Consider the following 24982-nt stretch of genomic DNA (forward strand, 5'->3'; position numbering starts at 1 on the left):
GTCAGTGGTCCTTTTTTTTCCTGCTGCTCATTTTGAAAGAGAGAGAGTTTAGGCTTTGCATAGTTACAGTAAATGATGTTTCAGCTTTGTATGACAAAGAAACTGTTGCTCACGTCTATTTATGTTCTTTGTTTGAGACACACAGTCAGGGATTAAGGTTTTGAGTAGCTTCTGTTGTCTGTGCTTCTCTCAGGAACACGTGCAACCTCCTGTTCAGTGTGGGATTTATTAAAAGCTGGATGACACAGATAAATGGCACTGCCTTGGGCAGCAGCTACTACAGCAGCCCTCCTGTTCCATTTTAAGCCTTAGATTATTTTTTTTTAAACTGTGAATTTCATGTCAGGAGATGGTCTGAGGTAAGGCATGGAAGTACCGAAAGAATATTTAGTCAATTTTCTTTTTCTTACGGTAACTCAACAGCATATGAAAATAGTTAGAACAGGCTATAAAACCAAAATATTAGTTATCATATTAGTAAAGACTTCGGAAGTCTCAGAGGTTGGTGTCCCACACAGGCAGGACCACCTCAAAACCTGATTGTGCCAAAGCAGGGACTTCTCAGATGTGTGTCTATGTACAGGGATCTACTTAAAAAGTTTCCCTGTTAAATAGCCACCCTGACATGGCTGCTTAAAATAACCTACCTGCTCAGTTTACAGATACATGACAGAAGCCAAATAGCTCTACTGCAGCCTAACTGAACTAAAATTGTAATGATTCTCCTTTCGTGGTGATAGCCACTTCATTTCTGAAAACCCTCAGAAGAAAGGTAACCCACATCCTACCAATAAAAGGGGGGCTGCTGTAGCATCAATACCAATTTTACCTGGTAACCTGAACCCTGTTGCAATATTGGAAGGAAACAGCCCGGGAAATCCAAAATCCTTATGACTGCTTAAATCAAAATGCCTTTTTGGGTTGTTTTTTTTTTTTTTTTCCTTCTCCAGGTGGTAGCATTCTGTGTAATTTTGTGCATTCAGGGTGTAGTGCTTATGTTGCTTCAGGTGTTTATTGAATACAGAGTTTGATGATACCAAAGTAAAATATGCAAATAAAGGACTATATACAGCCCAAGAACTTAACTCTTTAGGTCAGTAACGAGTAAAGAGCAGTCTTTTTAGGTCAGAGGCAGTTTATTTTAAATGTGATTTGATTTACATTTATAAGCAGCTTTCTTGACAGGAATTCTTTAAGTTGCCTTCAGTTCTAAAACAAACCTCTGTCACTTTCAAACTTAAAGAAGTACTTTGTCCCCAACAAAACATATGAAAATATAATTTAAAGCACACTTTTCACAGACACAGTACAATACATTCACTATACACAGTATAACAAAATAGTCCCATCTTTACCTGTTTAATAATACTGTCACAATGAATAGGTAAATAGAAACTGGAATTTCATTTTTATAGTTGAAAGGAATTTACATGCGACAATGATGTTTTACGACTGTTTAGCTGTTGAATGAACTCGCCCAGCCTGTAGTTTTCTTGCACTAGGAGCAGAGCCAAAACATGTTTGTTGGCCAGATCTGTTGCCAAAACTGCAGAAGGCAGGAAGGGGGCACCTGCGGCCCTTTCCGTACCACTGACTCTCATGTCTGGATCATCCTTCAAACCCGGCTGACGGCGCTGTTCAGTACAACCACCGTCACCTCTCTAGGGTTTAGAAAAAGTGATGTTGTATTTCAGTTTGGGTGTTATAAATGCTTATTCATTAGGGTGATTCCTAAGTGGTTTAATGGGACTCTTACTCCGCTGGAGAATAGGACTTATCCTTACAAAGTTTTCCTTTAAAGCTTTGGGGGGAAAAAAAAATAAAGGGAAAGCTCACTCCTCCTCTGAGCTTTCTTTTGCACTTAAAAGAACAGGAACTAAGCGCAGGCGCTTGCCGTGTTTAACACGGCCAGTTCCTCCCTAACCCTCACCCTGGCAGTGGTGTTTCTGGGCTGGGGGTGCCCACCGCTGCTCCCGGCCAGCCAAGCTCCAGGAATAGCACTTGGGAGAGAAGAACGCGCAAGGCAGGATGGTAAGCAAGAAATGTTCAGGTATGGTCCAGACACGAAGCGCTCTCACGTTGCCTTTTGCTTTAAGTCGGTCTCTGACCACCTGCTGCAAGAAGCACTTAAATCTTCAGTAAGGCTCATATGTCATGTTTCAGCAAAATTAACTGTAAAGCTAAACAGACACTTCCGAACAGAACGCGGTGACCTACAATGAGAAGCAAAAAGAAAAAAAATGCACAAAGAAAATCTCGAAACACGATGACCGTGAGGGAGAGGCATTAGAAACTCCCTTAGCACAAATAATGGACCTCCTTAAACCATGCGCAGAATTTTTAATTTTTATTTGCAACTGCAGGCACGTGCGCGTACGGTAGTTGCAAGAATTGGCAACACATAAAACATTAAATCTGTTGGCAATAGAGAACTACAAAGTGCTTCAAAACTTCATCTGAGATGAAGATAATTGTTTCTCACACACACATAAATTTGCACTTAAGTATTTCCAAGTGTCTTTCTAACAGATAGTTCAGGGTTAAATATTTAGTTGGACTGGGATATTGGTCCTCAAAACTTTGATGGGCATGAGCATAGTATGACATCTTGTACCAAAAAAAAAAAAAAAAAAAGTAAAAGTAATTTCTAACACTAAAGTGATTGTTTACTAGTTTGAATGGCAAGGTTTTCAGCATTTCCGGGGCGGGGGGGAGGGAAAAAAAGATTTGCAAGATAATATAAAATACAGCAAGCACACCTTTTTATGTTATGTTATTTAAGTATGAAAATATTTTTAGCATATTATGTTAAACATTCTTTCTTATTTATATTTCCATTACCTAAAAGACTTGCTACTCCACTGATAACTCCATTATGTAAGGCATGTTAACTATAGTTCGATGAGGGTGGTACTGTTTTGGTTTTGCACACACATTGACAGATGCATTGAAAGTCTTCATCACGTTACAATCTTGAAAGGATGTCAGTGCCAAGCTCTCCTCCTCTCACTCCTGTTCAACACTTCGGTACAACTAAATACACACCGCCCCCCCCCCCCCCCCCCCCCAATTTTTTTTGTTTTGGAGAAAAATGTTCTGAAGAACCTATAGCTTTTATAGCACCTTATCTCAAAGTAATGAAAATGGGTATGATGATTACATGTGCAAATGTACAAAATCATTAACTCTACAAAGATACATCATTCCAAAATTACAGAAAATTTTAAAGCATGCATTTAACTTTTTTAAAGGGTTGCTGAATGCTTCCCCTGAAAAAGGTGGCTGTTCTCAAAATCAGCAACTGCTGGTGAGGATTTCTTGGCACGTTTGTGACCAGCATGTTATTGCTGCATCTTCCTGATAATCTCAGCAGACACGGGGGGATGGAAATTGATTGTGTGGTGCCGCAGGCCCTGAGCTGTCTTGTAACTCTTTCCACAGCGACATTTGAATGGTTTGCGTACGCGGATTTGCGTTCTGTGGCCGTTCTTGGCATGGTACTTTATACCGTTCACATTCTGTGAGTGAAAAAGTAAAACGTTAGTGGTCGAGTGGTCTGATAATGGCTTGGCTTCCTGTTAAAAAAAACCCCAAAACTGATTAACGTTACGGGCAAAATCACACAAATTGCTAGGAACTCCCGCTAGGTGTTACGCACGTGTTGGGCATTCAAGACACGAGGTGGGACAAGAAGGAGAACTACCTGTGTGGTTCTAACGCATAAAGTTTGTCTACCTGGGTAATCCTGATTTTTATCTCCCAACGTATGGCACTTTCCAAAAAACACCATTTAATGGGCTCACACAGAGATGTTCTTACTTCCTGACCTTTTTTTTTTCATATAGGATTGACAAATTTTATTCAGAGGTTCATTTACGAGAAAACAAAGAATTGGCATGAAGACTCGAGTCACACTTCTTCAAAAAGCTGAAGCTCCCCCCATGGTGTGTTTGTTCCGTTTTGTGTCATTGTTTCTAGATATGTCTTTAGGCACCAGCAAATTCTGGTAGTTTACACATTGTCTCCGAAGAATTAACTGCAGGGAACACTTGAGTTACACAGGGCACTTAGAAAATAATCCAGAGAAGCTGTCTTCAAAACAGCTATTGTTTGGGAATATTCTACAGCTAACACTAGAGAACTGATCTCCACTGTAGTTTGGAGAGAAACAACAAAAACCAGCACCACAACACACTTACTTACCCTTATACTGACACAGCCAGCAAATGGGCAACGCTTTTGCTAGATGAACCGAGAACCTTACTAAACTTAAGTCAAAATCATACCCCCGTCCTCCTTTTCACATCTTTCTGGCAGAAGTGGAGGAAGCTGTTGTGGTCTCACTAGTATGTGATACTGCTTTATCTAGGATTCATCTTACTGGAGTCTCTCTTATCTGCTTCCACTAACAGAGCTTGGATTTTGGATAAACAGGGAAAGGCAAACTGTCTTTCATTAGAGCTTCTCCTAGAAAGAAAAAAGACGCCAAGACAATTTGTGACAAAGGCACAGCTCTGAGGCTCTACTGTGTCCTCTCTAAAGCTTCCAGATACGTATCTCATTTTTTTTTTTTAAACTATTAAAGAAAAGACAAAATCAATTAACAGCATGGATATTCATTAACCCACTAAATTAAAAGTTTCAGGGATTTTGTCTTCGCTGAACCACTCCCTGGTGTTACACATAACACAAGTCCCCTTGGCTCTTTTTAAGCAGCGAGTTCAGTTTTATTAACGTGCAGCTTACAGTAAGAGGAAGCTCTAGCTTGGAAGTCACAGCAATTACACAAGTTAGACAATTTGCTCAAAAAAAAAAAAAAAAAAAGAAGGAAAAAGAAAAAGCCTTCAGTAAACGGAATAGAGCTACAACTCCTAAAATTTCAGAAGATTCTATACATATCAGAAAGCAAACCCCGGAAAGGTACAAGGTTAACACCTTTGATACCACTCTCCTGCCAGCACCTCCCTTTCTCTTCCCCTACTCCCTAATCCAACTTCTTCTGAGTCAGAATCTCAAGTGTTCTGTCCCACTCTGGAGAGGGACAGTCCCCGTGTGCTGCCCTCCACTGCCCTGCTCTCACCACAGCTCACAACGGCACGCAAAGAAGTGTAGGGAACTTACAGCTCCCATCAAGGAAGTAGGGAGGAGCGTAATTGCAAGCAAAACCACCGAGTCTCCAAGAGAGCTGCGGTGTTCTCACCTTACAATGTAAAATGCTGGTCGTTACTTATTACACCGTAACTGTACCACGGCAACAGTGTATTTTTAATCTTCAAGCAAAAACAGTTCTCTGGTTTCAATCAGAAAGTTGGAACATGGTACTGTTCTTGTCAGAACTCGTAATGCCCAGTGGACTCTGTACCGTGGAAGTGGCATTTTAGGGCAGCGTGGGTGTCTGGAGAAGTTGATTTGTGGAAATCCTTTAGAAAGAAAAACTTAACCTAAAATATCCACCCTGGAGAAAGGGTATGGTGCAAGACTCCACGCAACTGCTCTGCCCACAAATTCATGCTTCTCTTCTCTAGAGAATCCAGGAACTGAATCCTCACTTGAAGTCACAAGTCCAGCCCCCAAATTGTCCTTTACATCCTTAAAAATACCGCACAACTCCCATACAGCTGTCACCTGAGATGTGGGAGACAAAAATCTTCAGTCCCCAATACAAACCAGACGTATAAATACGAGCCTTTAGTGCAGGTTATTTCTGGGTGAAGAGTATTTAGCGGAGGTAGAATGCTGTACCACCGAGACACACAAGAGCACATCAAAGCTACAAATCATCCTCCAGAGCAGTCAGGTGAATTCCCTGCAAGTTATCTGAGACCCTGAGGCAGCTTTTAGATGGTTTTGCACATAGTTACAACCTTCAGCACCCGCAGGACTATTGGGGTGAGGGGGCCGGGAATGTCACTGGATGGCATGAGGACTGTCGCAAGGCATCTGTCAACACCTAACTACCGATAAGGACCTACACCTTCAAAGAAGAGAAAATCTGGGGGTAACCTGCTAAACTTTTTGCTACTGCAGTTAAATTTTAAAAACAAAGCTATCCCCAAACCCTGTATCTGTAATTTCAGAAACTATAGAAAGCTGTTTAGACTTTCAATTTTTTTAAGAAATCACTTTAAGATACTTTTAAATTAGTATCAATTGCTACAGATGCCATCAATCTGCAATCACAAATATCCTCACTATTCCATGCCAATAGTACCCTCCTGATCCAGATTTTTTTATGACCCACTCAGCCTCAAGTACACCACGCGCTTTGATGAAGGGGGAAAAGTACTTTCAGGCAGAAAAATTTAAGGAAATGCTAAACCAGAAACCTACGTGGAATGAATTGGGCCATGGAAGGTTTGAAAAATAGTAAAACACGCAGAGTATGAGGAGCTAGTATAACATGAAATTTGACCTGTACTCCGGTCTAAAAGAAAACTGTTGTTAGAATTACAGTCGACTCTTCAGCGCTTTTTCCACTGCTGTAATGTAAACACTTTGTTGTATGTCTGGGCTGAGTTCGTTGAGGTATGGCAAAACCCACTGCCAAACTCATACATCACTTTTATTGCTCTGGTTACTTAGGTTGCTCATTATTTACTCTCACAAATGATTGAGGAAGAAGATGGCAGTAGAGAAGGGCACTCTAAAATCTTAAACAGGAGGAAACAATTATTAACCTGGGACCAGATCAGGAGGAAATAGAGAAGTTTAGACTGGTGCTACCTGGTTTGCAGGGACACAAGGACACTTGCTGGGCAGGGTCCCTTGCACAGGCTTGCCACCCCCTTCAAGTAGGAAAAGAGACATCAAGGATGGTTTGGGAGGATTTCTTGTTTCAGACCTGGACATTCAGAGATGTTTTTGTATCTCCTGGCTGTTCCTCCTGAAGTTTTCTTTGTGGGTCCAGCTTCTCTCTGCTCAACTTGCAAGTTCTGGCTTGCTCCTTTCTTGCAAGTAGATTCCCTTCTTTCCGCATCTCATGTCAACAGTCTCCTTCCCTAAGCTCTGCCGAGTCTCACTGCTCTTAGATCAGCCTTCACAGGGTTTTGCCCCACCTGACAGGCCTAGGACCCTCGTCCCATTACCTGCCAGAAAAACAAGCCCAATGCCTTGGGCATTCTTGAAAGGTACCACTTCTCCTCTTGCACAAGGCCAAAAAGCAGTCATGCATAATAAGCTACATTTAATAGATAGAATAGAAATTTATTATTATTATTGCATTTGCATAAACTAGAAAAATTATGACAAATACTCTAGGGTTTTCTCTATAATAGTATATATGCATTAATTATGGGTTTTTTTGTATCTATCTATTATCTATAAAACTTCATTTGCTCTTTGGAAGTTGCCTGAATAAGTTTATGTACATCATACACACATTTTGAATGTCCTTCACCAGAGCTAGAGACCAAATAACTGGCACACATAAGGTGGTATTGAATAAAAGGAAAACTAATTGCCACCTTCATAAATCCACACTTTAGCTCCTACAGGTGGCATTTTGCAAAGTACGTTAACTACTCGATACCCACACACTTCCGGACAGGGCATCTAAATGTGGATGTAAATCTAAAAGCTGGTGAGGGTGAACTCCACAGAAACAAGGCTAAGATCTTCGGGTTCCTTTGAATCATGCAGATGATTTTCTAAAAGTCAAATTTAAGGCATCAAATACAAATCATATGAAGAAAAAAAATTCCATAAATGGCAAACTATAAAATACTTATAATTTGTTCTCCAGGTCAGTAACTATAATTAGAAAAGAAGAAAGCAAGCTTCAGAAATTAGTTCAGGGGCTTGTGTTTTAGGCATCTAGAAGTCAGTGTGCTCCAAATTAATTTAGCTGCTTCTGACCATCCCACAAACAAATTTACATATCATTAAAAAATAAAGGGTATTTTTCCCCCTCAGAATCTTCGGCTCCTCAAGAAAATCTGTGCCACTGTAGAGTACCAATACATATTATAAGCAAGCAATCTTATTTCTTAAAAAAATAAAGTTCCTGAAGAACAACTAGATGTCTATGACTCACTTCTACTGCACTGGGAAACTGCCAAGAGATAGCAGCTGGGCAGGAGGCCAGTAGGGTCTTCTGATACTCATCTGGGCTTGTGTATAAACATGTTCTCATTATAGTTTCCATTGTCCGCCCCAGCCCATTCCTTGGGAGTATTTGTTGTACTCATTCTTGTCTTATTTACCTTTCCATAATGACTTTTCAGTGCAGAGGCTATCTTTTATCCTTGTACATTGTTTGCAAAAAGGAGCCCCATCCCTACTGGGTCCTTTAAGCAGTACTGTAATACAAATAACACACCAAAAAATAACATTTCTGCTTCTCAAATGTACGTCACCTAAGGCCAGACAAAAGAAAACTGTGTATATCCTCCTTTCCTCCTCGCTCCCTAAAGGAATGCATCCTTTCTCAGCTGTAAAGTGAGCCTGGCAATTACTGTATGTGCATGTCCGTGTTCCTGTTTGGAGCTCTATAATTGTTTTACAGCCCTGACTGTGATTATCCAGTACCCACCAGAAAATCCCAGTGCTTTGATCACAGGACTCCCTACCCAGACTCCGCAAATAATTCATCAGAGGAGGGGGGTTAAGCAGAAGGAAGATGAAGAGGAAACAAGAAACACAGCTGACATAAAGCTAAAAGGAAGGAAACAAAGATAAAAATGCAAAAAGAAAAAAATTTAAGCTAAAAAAGGGAGGAAACAGAGCCCACAGAAAAGAGAAATGAGGTGAGGCAGAGTTTAAGGAAATGTGTTTTCCTATCAGGACTAAACAGAGGTGAGTCTCTTAGGAAAATACGGTACTTTTTATTTGCTGCTGCTCTCTGTCTGTCAGCCTCTAAGGGTCGTTAATTTGTTCCCTGTCCGACTGTTCTAACATTAATGGTGTACAAGATATCCCTTAGACAGTCCTCATGCATTTGAGATGAAGGTAGTGAGATAGCAGAAGCAGGCAGAAACAGCCTGCTTATTTGGGCAATAAAAAGACAGAAGGCTGGCAGTCAAACAGAGAACAGACAGGATACAGCAAATTACAGGGTTCTCCTTCTAGCCTTTGCCATTAAGTGAATGTTTTCTGCAATGCATAGATGCCCTGTGGGCACAGTGACTTCTAACAATCACCATAGCTTGTTTGCTTCCTGAGCTAGGGATTTAGCTTTTATACTACACCCTTGATCTGGCACAGCTTCTACCACACTCAAGAAAAGTACTAATCTTGAATAACGTGGGCATATCTGCAAAGTCATACTTGCAAATAGTCTGAAAACATCTTTCCCTCTGCCCTGCCCCTGGAGATGGTGTTCAGTTTTTCCTGCAACTGAAGAGAATAACTGTTACACATTTAAGGCTAATCTCTGCAAAAAAAGACTTGTATGTCACTAACAAATGAGCACACTGCTTTCTTGCTCATGTTTTAAGTAAGTATTATCAGTATTAACTGATCTGTATGGGAATCCCAGTCTTGTGATTTGCTGCTATGGGAGCTGCCACAGTCCAGAACAGCTGCAGCATCACTGAAACACGTTTTCGTCTACCACACGATTTCATGCAGTTTATTCATTCTTGTCACAACTGTTTTATCTCAAATGTTACTAGCCTTCCTATATTTCTCTTTCGTATTTCTGTTCTCTTTTAAGTCTTTACTTTTCAGTTATTTAAAAGAGAAGCCATAAAATAAAACTAGTATAACACCAACCCAACCACCACTGCTTTTTCTAGGGTATAGGTCAGCGGCTGAATTTTCCAGTACTTCATGCAAAAACTTCAGAAAATTATTTAGAGGAACTATGCCAACATGCTATTTCTGCTCCCAAATTTTAATCACTACAGAATACCATACTGAAGTCCAAGCTGTTTAATACAATTTCATCTGTCCCTGCACCAGTTCATGTGAAGCAATACTCCTGTCCTCACAAAATCACGGCATGTTCTATACCAGCCAGCTCAGGGTTCAAGGTTAAAGATGTTTCACTCCCATAAACAGACAAAAATGTTTCATGACGGAGAGTAATTAAGTGGGGGTGGGTGTGTGTGTGTGGAATTGTTTCCCAGCATGTCATGCAGAGTGATGCCAGCCAGCCCCGACGGCTGTGCAGATGGGTCATGGGGACTTGGACCCAGGACAGAATGATGCCAGAATTTCTCAGAGGCTCTGCCTTCCCGAGGTGACCTCCAACTTGCAAAACGTTAACTACCACCTTCCACACATCACCTTTACCAGGAAAAGTACCCTGGGCACAGTCTCACTGAAGGAGAGGCAGTATCTCCAGCAGTTAAGCAGAAGGAATTCATTCTGGTACTGATGGCCAGAACCTTTTATTTAGCATCTCTGAAAGGGATCCAAGAGGTTATTTTGTTGGTAGTATCTCCTGCATTCTGCAGTTAATTTTCTATCATTTCTAAATAATAGAAAGCTAGTTAAAATGTGTAAAGCAAGAGAGTCACTATATGTAATCTCCTGACAGACAGGGATGCAAAAGGCTACATCCTTTGTAAACTGATAAGTTGGCTGTGCTTGAGAGGAAACCAGTGAATAAAATATGTACTCTGCTAAAACACCACAAAAATAAATGTGAAAAGTCTATTAAACGAGAAAGGTACAAATTGAGTTTAGAGGCTTCCCCCCGCCACCCCCCCCCCCCTTTAACTACATCAGCACAAAATAAGGTAGGTCTGCACTACTGCTTACCTTATATCTTTTTTTACATCCAGGAACGGGACAGGCAAAAGGTTTCTCATCCCCTCCATTCATGCACATTGAACTAAGGATAGCTTCAGAGCTGATAGCACTTTCTGTAGTCCAGGACTCATCACTGTCTGATTCTTCATAGTCTACTTCCTCCTCATCATATTCACTACCTAAAAAAGCAGGGTAGTGAGATAAAACAAGAATAAATAAGAGCACAGCAAGATCACACATTCTGCATTTATTATCTCAGTTACAATGACTTGTAATTTCCCCACGTTTGTCTTTGCTGGAAGAGGGTTATTTTTAATTTTATAAACCTCTCTTTCTTATAGTTATTTATTCCTTCATAAAGACACCAGTGGTTCTTTTTCTAATAACCAGGACAGATATTATTAATATATCTTCATAAACTTTTAACTGCGTGGCACAGAAAATTCAAAGGACTGATTTTGAAATGCCATTTCATTACTCCTCAAATGCCAGGATCCTTCTTTCTTTCCCAGTGCCTGAACAGAAAATGTGGTTTTTCCCCCCCTTGCAATTAAAGCTAATTTTAAGGCTTTTCTTTATGCAATACAATACTGAAGAGCGTAATTCTACAGATCATAAACAGTGTAAAATAATATGTTGACAAGTCCTAATGCATTTACTAGCCCTTTGGAATTAATAGGAATTATAGCACAACATTAATAAGAATTATATTGTAGCAATTATAGTTGTGAAATTCATTCCCTCAGGTGTGGGGATAAATTGCATTGTGTGGCTGCCCTGAACAGACCGCATTATGTTCCAGATATGCTACGACAGCCATTTGAGCAGCTGGTGCTGAGTTTATTTATTATTTTTAATTGCAATAACTATTAATGAAATTCTCTGAAGAAGTTAAATGTGAAACAAGAGAAATTAGGAAAGCAGAATTCCAACTATAAAAATACGGGGGGGGGGGGGGGGGGGGGGGGAAGCAGGGGAGGGAAGAGCCCCAGCTGATTAAAAAGAAAATATACAGCACAGAGGGAGAGAGAGGGGAAGCCGAGGGAAACTTCTGTGGTGTCAGCAGGAGGTGGTGCTGTGTTTCCCCTCCCCTTTCTTCTTTCCCTTTCCCAGCTCTGCTAAATTTTATCCTTTCTGCTGAAAGACAATTTGGCTCTGACTACTGGAATAGCTCCCATTATTAAAGACAGTTATGTGACACTTGCATGGCTCTATTTGCTTCCCTCATATGCCCTTTAAGCGCACGCCTCTAAGCAGCTCTGCACGCCGAGAAGAAAATGCAGACAGATGCCTCATGGCACTTTAAAAAAGAAACATCCCAACTTCACAGAGAAAAACCATGCTGCAACGTACAATGGGGTCTTTGGGGTTTTTTTCCTTCTGGCAAAACTAAATACACACCTACCATCTCAAATTTTTCCCTTTGGCTTCCTCCTCCCACACTACTCTCACTCAGACTCGGCACCTCTCCATCACTGGGTAAAAACGCATGTCAACTGGTAGCTGCAAGTAGTCAGGGCTCCTGAGCTTGAACCAGATACTCTAAGTTCGCTTACAGATGTCAGGCTATCCACATTTCTTTCCTGTGGTTTTCATCCGTACAGGGTGGTGCGCAGATGAGGAAAGATGGATGGTTTCCCACCGTCAACAACTGTCGACATGAGCGCACGCACACACGCTCTGGAGCACATCTGGAAAACTCTGCCCTGCTGACTGCGACTCCTTATCCCACACTGAATGAGCGAAAGCCAAAGAAAGCATTATTGACCTCTTAAAATATTTCTGAACTCTAGGAACAGTTAACCTAAAATGAAGTTAAGAGTTGTTATAGTTTAATTAACTAATAAAAAAATGGAGGCAAAACCACAACTCTGCTTCTACGATTTCCTGCCCTTGATTGTATCTTGATGGAAAAAATTCCTCAAGCTGTTCCTTTCAAACTTTTTAGCTCAGTGGGGTTTTTTTAAGCAAATGCAACAGAAAACCCTATTGTAAATACACACATGCACTCAAAGGATGAGAAAATATACAACGGTTCTAAACACTGATACCAACAATTTCTGCCATTTAATCACCCCCCTTGTAAGCCCCCTTAAGAGGAGGTGATTTTCTCCCAAATAGGATTTTGTCCTCCCAAAGAAAACATCATTTGAGACTGTACGACATCTACTAAGGATATCACTACTTTTAGTGATAACAAGGAGCATGCTTTTATAAAACAACAATCTGTGTTCTATAAAACTTAAGACGCAATAGGGTATATAAGGGAAAAGATACACAGACCAGTGGGGAGAAGAAGCAATCATTGCAATTATACATTTCCATAGGTTTTCCTGTGCTTTCAGGGCATCCTTTTAATTTTTCTAATAGCTTTGTCCAGTAAGACCCAATTCTGTAGCAACTTTTGCCCATGCTTCACTTACAGGTAGACACATTGAAGGAGAGTGACAGAAGAAACCAAAATGTCTGCGTAAGCACCTGTGAGGTCAACCAACCTTATGGTTTTCTTTTAATTAGCTTACCTGAACAAAACCACAAGATTTTGTCTAGTATAGTCAAACGAATTGTTTAACAAATGGAGCAAATGCTCCATTGTCTTAAGTTTTTAAATCCAGACTTGTCACTACGGGTTTTACAAATACGATGAGCTTTTTCAAGTATGAATAACCGTATCTATTCCTTCTTGCACAAAACAGTAATACTAACAGTGCCAAGTACCTGAAAGGCATATTACTTTATACAAAGCTGGAACTGCAGTCTATCACTGCTTTTATCTAACAGTGTCCTGCTGAACTCAACTGCTTGCACTCTCTTAAAAAGAAAAAAAAAAAAATTAAAAATCCCAAAATGTATTTAAGAGGGTCCTGGTAAAAAGAAAATGCAAAAAACTTACTGTCTTGAAAAAAATTCATTAGCAATAAAAACTTATCCTTAAAATGATTATGTTGTTTCAGTTGCCATAGAAAAACAACACTGATTTAGTCAGGCTTTTAACTGATTCCGCCTCAGAATTTAATTTCCTCAGTTGTCAGTGTCTAAGAGCAGCAACCCATGTGGTGCCTCACTGATTGCGTGCAACACATCAGAGGGGGGGGGTGGGAAAAGAGGAAAAACAAAAGGCACAACACACAGGTTGGCGCTGCCATAATAAACAGCCCCTAGATGAGGTATTTTAATTAAGTACTGTAAGGCCGAGGACGGTGGCTTTGCGAAGCCGTTCCCACGCCGAGCAGGAGTCCCTGGTCCTCAGCTACACGTCAGGTGTACAAACTGCAACCCGAGCCCCCGGCTGCCGCTGCCTCCTTCGGGCAGCTCGCCAGGGTACCAGCAAGGGGTGAAGGGGAAGCGCACAGAAGTGCACTTTGATCAAGATATAGCTTGCTTGCTTGCTTTTTTTTTAAATGTGGTCCGTGTTTCACAATAATAATTGTAAATATTTACTTTTTGAAAGGAAAAAAAAACCCAAACAATTAAGCACCTTTGCATCTAACCTATGGCCTGTTCCAGGGTATAACAACTGCGTGACTTGGACAAGTATTTGCAATAACTCTTAAGAGAGCTCCAGGAGAGCTGGCTCACTGATCTACGCTTGGACATTGCCATGCACATGGAAAACAGGATGCTCTGCTGGGGCGTGCTGCCCTTCTGGGGGACCGAGCAGAGCCGTTCCTGTAGCACGTGTGCTAATGGCCTTACCGTTTCTCATCATGCAATACTCAAAGGAAAAATTAGGCTTCAGAAGTCTGAATAGCAAAAAACTCTCTCAAAAGTCAACAGCACACACTTCTCTAAGATAAAGCATCTAAATATCTGGAGGGGAAAGGGCGATAGAGAAGCACATGCTTTCAGGAAGGTGATGTACAAACACACAGTAACTAACTATGTACTAGTTCTACAATAGCAAGAAAACTTCCTTCACCTCTCTGCTCTGGCAATGCTCTTTCTGAGGCTCCTTGCTAGCTAGCTCATTGCTTTTTACCATATCCAGTTTCATAATCTGGCTTTCATTCAGAGACCCTACATAGTTCTATCTCAGTCTAACCTAAAAGCAATGTTTTATTGTCCAAACGACTCAGTAACATCTTCCTGAAGTTGTCCCTGCCCTCGCATGCAACATTCCCTCAGTCCTGGCCCACAAAGCCATTTCCCCTCTCCCCACTCCAGTGGCCCTGCCAAGAGGCTCACTTCATCTGTGCTGCCCCCAGCAGATTAAAACATGAAACAAAACAAAACAAAGGCAAGGAAAGAATGCTAGTTTGTTTTTTTTTTTTTTTCCTGGAATTTTCCATGCTGAGACAATGCCACCACTCCTCAAAGAGGAGGTGGACTCCACTGGTGTAGATGGACTTGAGGTGGGCATGGACTTGAGGTGGACACCACTAGGCACAGCTGGCATAGTATGCCACATCAGAGCCAGGTATTACATAAAATCACTAGTTATGAAAAGACAGAAAACATATGGGGTCACAAAGTATTCCGGCAAGTTATTTCTCTTTTAATTTTTATGCTGCGTTTAAACACAACCCATTACAAGTAAGAAGGCTGTCTGCATCACAGCAGTTTATTTGCCAAAAGTAAAGACATGCATGAAAAGGGATTATGATTACTGCCTGCATGGTAAGAAGTCTTTGTAGTGTGATAAAAAGCAAAGTTGCACCATAAAGACTTGCTCTACCTCTTCTTCCAGTCAGTTTTGCTATCAAAATCAGCAAGAACATCACTTAATCTTACAGCAAAGATCTCACCTCTTGAATGCCCATCTACTACTTTTTCCAGTAGACGAAGACAGAAATTTAAATAGTGCAGAAACATTTTGCAGAGAGTTAATCACTTGACATTCTGGAATAGACAACATCCCAGCTACACTGTTGAAGATCTGGAGCCTTATCTTTTATGTTCTGGGGTTTATTCAGTATTCACACCACTGTAGCCAAGATAAATTCTGCCTTTTGTGTGAGCGAATTCATTCCACCATGAGATTTACAGAGGATTTTTTCCCTCAACTTTGAATGAATCTTGGTTCTAGCAGGTGCACATCATTTGTAGTTATGTCACTTTTTAAATCTAACTTCTATACTGTGCCTTGAAATATAAAAAAGACAAAGCTGATGAAAACCAGCACAAGCTGTGTGTGCCATTACAATGAATACGATCTATCTTGACCTCTGATCAAGAACATTATGAATTCTTCCTTTCTCCTCCCATGAAGAAAAACAAACCCAAAACAACCTTGCCAATTATTTTTGTGACCAGAAAGCATACATTTAAGTATACAATGAATAACGATGAGCAAATAGCTTACTGCAGCGGGAACCAACATTGCTAATGTCACTGAAAGTTCATGGTAATTCCAATGATCTCTCATAAAAATTCAGCTTCACACTTTGTCCCGTGCGGGACTTGCAGTTTGTATTTCATAGAAACAGTTTTACAAGAGCACTTCTTATGTTAAGAAGTTTGCATTCCCATATACTGTGACAGCTTCCTTGATAAAAAAAAAAAAAAGTGAATTATTAATATCATGGGAATTTTGGTCTAACACTAAAGCACATTTATGGATTTGTCAAACTTCTTCCCTCTGTGCCCATGGATGTACACAGTCTCCTCCACACTCACCAGCAGGGAGAATGTTCCCACAGCTGATACTCATTGCCTACCTGAAGACACATCAAGTCATTCAAAATGAAATATTCTTCCTTTATCTAAAGCACAGAAAATAAACGCTAGGGGCAATGAAATACAAAACAGTTGATAACATGCATCATGGCTGCTACGCAACTCTTTACTCTAGAAGCTGTAGCAGGACTCTCCTGGCTGCAAGCTGGTGCGGGTGGCACCATGCATCAGCTCTGCAAACTCAGGCAACGTATTTCAGACACTGGATCATCCAAACAGACTAAGCCAGGGTTTTTCCTTTGCTTGCTTGCTTGCTTTGGGGGCAGAGGGAGAAGGGGACTCCGAGTACAGAAAGTGCTTTTTAGCCTTTGTGAAAGGTGCATTCAGATTAATTTCTTGTGTTTTCAAAAATACTTTTATCATTCATGTCCACAAAAATGATGTAAAAATGCATGTAAAACCACCGAAATGTCTGTGTAGTGCTACAGACACTGGCATTTTAGATTGCAAGGGCAATTCCAGTGTTTGGATTAAGCACCTACATAAAGTGAGCACTAGGTTCACCATGGTGAAGGCTGGAGCCTTTCTTCAGCCAAAAGGCACACGCAGTTAAAAGTTTTCTCTCTTACCCTAGTAAATATCTCTCAACCTTGTTCCTGGGAGAGGAGAGGCAAATCTGTTCTCAAAGCCAACTGCATGCTTGGCAGCTCTGCTGTCACTCGAGGGAGCTGCTTGAGATGGTTATGGTTTGTCAAATGGGCACTTGCCAAGGCTGGCAAAGACCTCCATCCCTCCGCACGATCACAAAAGACCCATCAAAATAACAATTACAACTTATTACTGACTCGGCCTTGCGCCGAGCGGGGGGGGTGGCGCAGGGCATGTCCTGCTGGCTGCTGCCAGCCCCACGCAGCGGGTCCCGCGGGCTGTGTGGTCTGCGGCGGTCGCGGCCAGGCTGCTCTCACTCACGCTCGTGCCAGGAGTGCATCCCTCGTCTTGCACTTCAGCCGCCACTGCTGCCAGCATCCTACTCTTCCTCATGACACTAGTCAGAGCAGGATTTGGCCAGAAAAATGTCTTCTGGAGAAACCACCCTTCCTTCCAGTCCTCTCCTAGCTTAGATCAAGTATCAAGCGCTAAATAGCGAGCTGTTTAGGAACTATTACTACTCACAAGAACTAATTTTCTATTGTCTCTGGCTGAAGCAAGGCTCAGTTAGTGAATAAGCACCAAGACAATTTCAAAAATGTACCACATGTAATTTGGATTCACATCCAAAGAGCAATACGGTTTTTTTAACATTATTTTTATGCACAAGGTACTTAAAAGCACTAGAGAAAATAAGTTAGACAAAAAAAAATACTTTTTCGTGTTTGCATCATTTGAAGAGTAGCTTTCAGCCAGTAGGCTCTGCTATACTGAAGGAGGGAATATTTAAGCAAGGAAGGATATAGGTAGATGTTTCTGGACATCCTCTACTCTCTCTCACAATCGCAGCAGAAATGGCAACTGTAACTTGCACAGTCACAGAGACAGCCTGAAAAGATCCTTTGCACAACTGTTTTGGAGGGTGGTACCTCAAACAAGAAGAACCCACAAGTATTTATGCACCCAACCCATGGATAACCTTGGTGTTTTAAATGAAATGGTAGATAGGTCGATTCCAACATTTCAAATCGCCTTTAGTTTTCATTTAAACGCTCAATGTAAGCTCACGCTGAATTTTAAGTGGCTGAAAATGTATTCAATTACAAGGTTTGAATCCACCTTGGAAAGCACGCAAACACTTCAGATCCTATAGGTAAAACACAGAACTGAATATACTGTATTTTGGTATAGAATGATTTCAGCTGAGCTAGCCTATATGGGAAATCACCCTAAAATCCTAGAGGTAAAGCTAAAATGATAAAGGTACAAAATAAACGTAAAGGTTTTTATTTAAAGTACTATTAGTATGACATTAGTATTACATATTCTTATTCACTGTCAGTAAAACTGGGAACTATTTGCACATGAGATCTGCTCACCATTTTGTGCTACAAGAGAAATGGATCTATTAACACTCAGGTTAAAAAAAATAGTCCTCCAGAGCCAATATAGGGGTTGGTGGAGCAGCTGGACTGTATCTCGCCTTAGAAGCAATTGCGTGCCATTTTCTATCTTGGTATCAGCGTATCAAAGAACAGTCTTTAAAACTAAAACAGAAAATCCCAATCCAGTGATTATAAATCCACTAAAAGGAGCTTGCACACCTATATAAGCAGATATGTTACAACTTACTGAATGTATAAAAGTATGCAAATAAAACATACATGTAATAAGCTACGTAAGAAAAAAATTTTCTCCACTTCCAATTACTTGCAAAACAGCAACTAATCACAAAAACATGCATGCAAAGAACCAATTCTGGAAAAAACAGTCAACTGATATCACGGCATGTGTTTTGTAGAACAGGACTTTCTGAGAACGCTGCAGAGGTGCTAAAGCAAATTGTTATAATGTCACTGCACAATGTGCTGTTGAGGTTTTATGGTCACACTGCGCCAATAGTCTCGGGAAGTTATTTTGCATTCTTATATAAACTTTTTTTCCCAATCCTGCTTTCCACAAAAAAGGGCTTTCAATAATGTACAATCTTCTGTTTATACATAGTACAGGAAAAACATGATAAATCCAAGAACACAATCTCTGCTTGAAACATATTTTAAAACTAGATTTCTACAACTTCATGTAAACAAGAATAAGCTGTTAAACACTCACCAAAAAAGAGCATAACTTTCCTGTAATTAAACAGCAGTGTTTTACACAGCACTTTTGTAAAATCATGCAAATAAAAAAGTAAATAAATAAATCAATCCAGCAGACCCCTCCCAACTGGAGGCCTAACCTGCAAATTAATGTAACAGTAATAAAACCTATGCCAGCTGGAATCCTTTCTTTCTCTGGCTTTGGCATGAACAGCAAGAGCAGGTATATGTTTGAAGAAAAACAAAGTAGAACATTTTCCACCTTTAGTCACAGGATGTTAATTGAACTCTGGCAAATGTTTAAAGATATTCTCAAAATGTTCAAGAAAGAATTAAAACCAGTTGGGGCTGAGAAAAAGAAACAATCCATCCTTCCTCCCTCCTTCTCTCCCCCAAAACATCTGTTCCAAACTTATACTCCAAAAACCACAGTGAAGAACAGTCATAATTAATGTTGTTTTGGCTTTTTAGTTGCTAGGCCTGCATTCTGAGGTTAGAAATACAAAAATACAAGTTCAGGGCACTATTACTGTACTTAAGGACTCTCCTGATGCATATAACAAAAAGGCAGTTTTTCTTTTCTCTTCTTTTCCCCCTTTTTCATAAAAAAGAAGAAAAAAATAGAAACAGTATCAGGAAACAGTTTCATGTTTAAGATAAAGGATTACAATAAAAAGTACCTACATAAATGAACTACAGTTTATGAAGCTATGAAAGTACATTTGAGACGTGTTTTATAACATTGGGTTAAACATGCTTTACAGCTGTACAAAAGCTATTCAGCCACTTACAGTACAGGCCATAAAACTGCTAATGCACACAGTCCTTACCCACCCCGACTGCTGTGCGCTTTGCCTTCATCGGCGCACGAACCCAGCAAGGATGCACCGAGCTATGACCAGGCTCCGATCCAAGGAATTGCTATCGCTGTGCAGGTAGCACTCGCTACATGAGGAGCGCCACTGATTTCAGCAGGGTTCAGCTACGAGAGGATTTCCAAGATGCTTCTGGGCCGGACCTTAGACCCTTAAGCGTGAATGGGCTGAATCATGCCAAAGGGATCCCGCGGCAGGCTGCCCATGGAGGTCCAGGGTGTGGCGGAGCTGCAGAGACCCAGGGCAGCTCAGTGCTCTTTCAGCAGCTTTGGGGCAAGGAAATTTCACGCTTATGAGCCCCAGGAGGGTTACAAACCCCTGACCAGCAACGCGGGAGGCAATGGCAGATTCTCTACTTCAACGCACTTAAGGGTGGAAAGATTTCCTTTGCACGAAAATATACTTAACGCTTCTCTCTACCTGCTTTTAAATGCTCTGATCATCTAGATTAAAGAAACTCCATCAGTTTAATTTGAAAGATAGCCCTAATGACAATACTCAGAATTACCAGTAAGGACTAAAATGCCTATTGATTACTGAGCCAGAATCAAGGCTTTTGGCATCCTGCCTATGCACAAAATCTACAGGAAAGATCTGTCATGTATTTTAATTAATCCTCCTTAGCATTTCTGAGAAAGAAAGGCATTTTTAACACCCAAACATAAGAACACATTCAGTGGGGAGTCATGTCTTCTCTATTTTTTTAAAAAACAAATATTTTGATAAAATAAAATCTGAACTGTGCCTGGTAGGCTGTCACAAACCTTTCTTTGAGGCTATCACCATTTCAATCAGGTGTACAAAACACATGCCAGCAGGTGTGAATTGTTTCAGATGATGTATCACTGGGCTGAAGTTGAAATGAAAGTACTTTTCAAGTTGTTATTTTCCATTGCTCCTTGGCTTCTTGTATCCTTTGGCATTAGAGGCAGAAGTACTGAGAAACTGCTGTGAATGATGCTGTCTGACTATACATGGAAAAACCTTACAAGAAGGAGCCTGTGCTAGCATGGACAAAGCATCAGGCTTCATCCTCAACAAGAATTAGGGTGGTGTCTTCCACCTGCCAGGCCACAAGCACTATAAAGACAAGAAAATGTGTAGTTTTGGGGCCAGCAAATGTTTCATAGCCTTTAGTTCACCTGGTAATACACAGGAGCTACAAATCACCCTGTTTTTCCTAGAATTTTACATCATTCTGATGATCATGTACTGGCTAACATCGACTCATAATACACCATTTCCCCTGTGAAATAAACCTCTCTGTGTTTTAAGTCATCGAGTGTGAAATGGTATGTTAGTCCTTGCTTTTTTCTACTTCTGATTTGCTTTGGCTACAGTGCAAGGAAAACTCAAGCATTTGCTGTAGTTTCACCATCTTCAGCACACTGAAGTGCTAGCCTGAATAAGTATGCTTTTTTTTCTGTTAGGCACTGTAAAAACTCCTTGAAAACCTTAACCGCTTTCAGTACGCAGACATACAGAATTAGTATAGCTAGAGCGATTTTTTTAAGTTCACGTTCTCGAGGCACTACAATGGTACAAATAAATCCCGTTTAATCTTGCAGTGTAATTTTTTTATATATATATGTATATATATGTGCATATGCATAGGCATGATTTAAATAAGCACCTAGAAGTTCCACGTGTCCAACTACAGTTTCCAACTTTCTGAAAAACATTTGTGCTTTCAGTTAGTAATTTTCAAGGTAATTAGCAGATTACTTATAAAGCTAAATAGTAAAAAAAAAAAAAAAAAATCATCCTTCCACCAATTGGCCCTTGCAGTATAAACACACAAACATGAATGCTGTTCATTGTTACCCAGAACCACTGAAGTTCCTTTTTGAGTGTCAAGCTATTCTTACATTAAACCAGTTATGCCACAAGCTGTGAAAGGCAGGCACAACGGGCTTTCTACAAAATGTGTATTTTTCACACATTTGGAGGAAGAAAGGTCCATGTACATTGGGTTCACTTCTACACCAAAAAAACCCCATCACAAATTAACACAGAGATAATCTTTACTTTAAGCTTATTGTATGTTTTCTGTTCTTGACCCTGTTAAAAATGGTTTGCCAGGTTAGACTACTACGATGGGGATTATAAAACAGTTCCTGTGCTTGGAAGTACTTTAAATCTACAAGCCATGTTTCTATTGCTGCTTTGTAGCTCAAAACCCAAAACTAGTGATGATTTTATGAGTTGCTATAGTCTAGACAACTCGGTTACTTTTCAATGAAATTGTTCCTTGGGGAGAGTACTGTGAAAATTCCCATCCAATTAATTACAGGTATGTGCAACTAATATACAATTCTACAGCACAGTAGCTTTACAATTGCTGGTGCAATTTATGTCTGTATCAAACAAGAATGCTCTGAAGGGGCTGGGAAGACGAAGTACAACAAACAGGAGGTTACGTGTAAAGCTACCTGTAGTGAGCAGGATGAGATAAATAAGATGCAATGTTAAATTTTTGATGTGCCTTCTCCTCTGGCAGAAAGCACAAAATCTGACAACTGATTCAATCTTCCCAGAACATATTTTTGTAGCAAACTGGGCTCAACACATTTTTACTGCCAAGTTAAAGAGCAAGTAAGAAATTTAACAGACTTATAAGGGAAATGCACCCATAAAACAGGAAAAGGAAGAAAACCAGAAAATGCAGAGGAAAACTACGAGAAGAACTATAATTAAAAAAAAAAAGCCTTCATGTATTTTCCCCTCACAGCACAGCCCTATTTTTTCCCCCATCAGCTATTTTTACCTCAATCTTACTTTCCTCTATATACACTTAGAAATAGCCTTTTAACTTTAAAAGTAATTTCAATTGCTGTAAGCACCACTTTAAAATAATTTCATTTTGTGAATGTAGTATAGGCCTTTTTGTACTTATAACCTAAGCTAGTTTAGGATAGAGTTAAAAAAAGGAATAAGCAGGGGAGGTTATCATGATATGTGTCCTTGTGAGAACCACAGAAAAGGTTTGTTAGCGGTGAATCCCCATCATTTTTCTCCATTTTTACAAGGTTACAGCCTTGGATCAGTGGGAATCCCAAACCTCTGAAAAAGCAAGATGCTCATGGGTTGTGTTGGCTTATCTAGCACAGCCCTGCAGAAATACTCCAGGATCCGTACCCCAAAGCTACAGGACTTTGACAGAACTGAAGTCTCGTGCTTGGGGCCCTATGCTCCTTGCAAACACTTAACCGACACTCCTCTCTAACCTGGTCCATCCTCACTGAAAGAGGTGGCCTTTGAGGAGTCCCCAACTCACTGTAAAACAAACGAGGTAACTCCCGTAATGCAAATGGAGGCTGGGGTTTGCAGAGTCCTTGAAGACTCCAGTTTTGCCTAGGAGATGAAAAAAAGGACACCATGGCCTCCCTTGTAAGAGAAATGGCCGCCAAGCCTAGGCCAACTCTCATCCTTCTTTCAGGGTCCAGCCAAACTGCAGAGCAGGTACCCAGGTAATCACACAGCTAGATTTCAATAAGTGGCATGTAACAAAGTGGTACAAAGGAGAAACATCAAGATACTCTTTGGTAGAACAAAGATGAAAATGAAATGACTTAAACAGAAAAGTTCTGTCTGTAAACACTTGTCCTGTTTAGATTTCTTAGGCAAAATCTCTCTCCCTTTTCCTTTCTGCACACCTGTTCCACTTCCCCTTCTGACTCCTGACCCTCAGCAACACCTTGGTGCTAGGGCCCCCTCCGCACTCCTACAGGATGTTATTGTTTATCTAGTTTATCTCCAACAGTAAATACGAGAAACTAATCTGTCACTGAAAGTTACTTTTACTTATTGCCCCTGCTTTACCAGAATTCCACGAAAACTGATCAAGAAAACAGAGGCAACAAGAGTTACAGCAGTCTTCCGGTGGTCCCTCAGCAGAAGAGACCTCCAGCCGCTATGGGACATCAAGATACAGTTACTTCCATACAACCTAGGTGTACTTAGAAATCACTGAGCCACCAATTTGTGCAGGTTTGAGTAAGATAATGTTTTTGGTCTTCATGATAATTTCAAGCTGTTTGAATTGGGGCTGTAAGTTAGTAATTATTATTTGCCATGCAGTCACACCCAAGATATGACAACAGCACTGTTGCTGTGCATGTAAGACGACATCATCTTTGCTCCACAGATCCTCCAAGCTTGAGTTTCAGTATGTTCTGGGAATATAATTCTTTTGGTTTGGTTTTGTCAGTGAATAACCAATATAATACATACTCTTGCCTCTCTAAGGAACCCAGACAGCAGCCTGACAGGAGATAACTGCTAGAAAAGAGAGATCCATTTCTGAAGCACTTAGCCAAGCACAGTGACGAGCACTTGAGCATTTTTCACTCTGGATTACTGGAAGGAAGAGCTGAATATATACGAGGTTAAAGACTGGCTCCCTAGAAGGGGAATGTGGCATGTAGCTCTGAAAAAACATCATCTTTTAGCTGTTGCTGGGAACAAATTCCACCTGGGCTAAGAAAACCCCTATAGGAAATAATTGCACTTTTACTTATTATTTTTCATTGTTATTGGAAACCTCCTACCATAGCTTTATTCCTTAAGGCAGAAACTAGAAATTAACACAGATTTTACTTATTATTCATGCTCAGTCACGACCTCAGCCAAAAGCTCATGTTAAAATCTCATACCATGTCTGAGCACACACATATATTATATTTAAGTCATATGTTGATCAACTGTTTTGCACAATGCCTTTCATTATTTTTTAATTATTATTTATGTTTTTTTTTTTTACAAGAACACCCATAAGGCTCTCTTAGAATAGGTGCCTCAGATTGCTAAATGCTGGGCAAACATATGTATATATTAATTAGCGTGCAGGATTAATATAGGCCCCCAAACCTGCAATTAGATGCAATTAGATTTTGGCTCCAGTAATTATAAAGAAAGTTCTCTTTCGTCATCTGCACAGAAATGGGCAATCCTGGCACCAGTGAAGTCCCTCAGAGGGAAGTTTTGCCACAGACCACAATACAGTTGCCTCAAGGTATTTTATCATAGATTTTATCGTACCTTGCAGGC

General features: G+C 40.4%; 1 protein-coding gene across 1 annotated transcript in view; it reads right to left on the minus strand.

Moving 5' to 3' along the window:
• Positions 1-3341: 3341 nt before the first annotated feature.
• Positions 3342-24982, minus strand: part of JAZF1 (JAZF zinc finger 1) — a 201210-nt gene continuing 179569 nt past the window's right edge. The window contains exons 4-5 of the mRNA XM_075706310.1: positions 10705-10874; positions 3342-3518 (exon numbers count right to left, since the gene is read on the minus strand). Of these exons, the coding sequence (XP_075562425.1) occupies positions 3342-3518; positions 10705-10874 (347 nt within the window). The remainder of the gene's footprint in view (positions 3519-10704; positions 10875-24982) is intronic.

This window comes from Pelecanus crispus, chromosome 2 (genome assembly GCF_030463565.1).
Source record: "Pelecanus crispus isolate bPelCri1 chromosome 2, bPelCri1.pri, whole genome shotgun sequence".
Classification (NCBI taxonomy): Eukaryota; Metazoa; Chordata; class Aves; order Pelecaniformes; family Pelecanidae; genus Pelecanus; species Pelecanus crispus.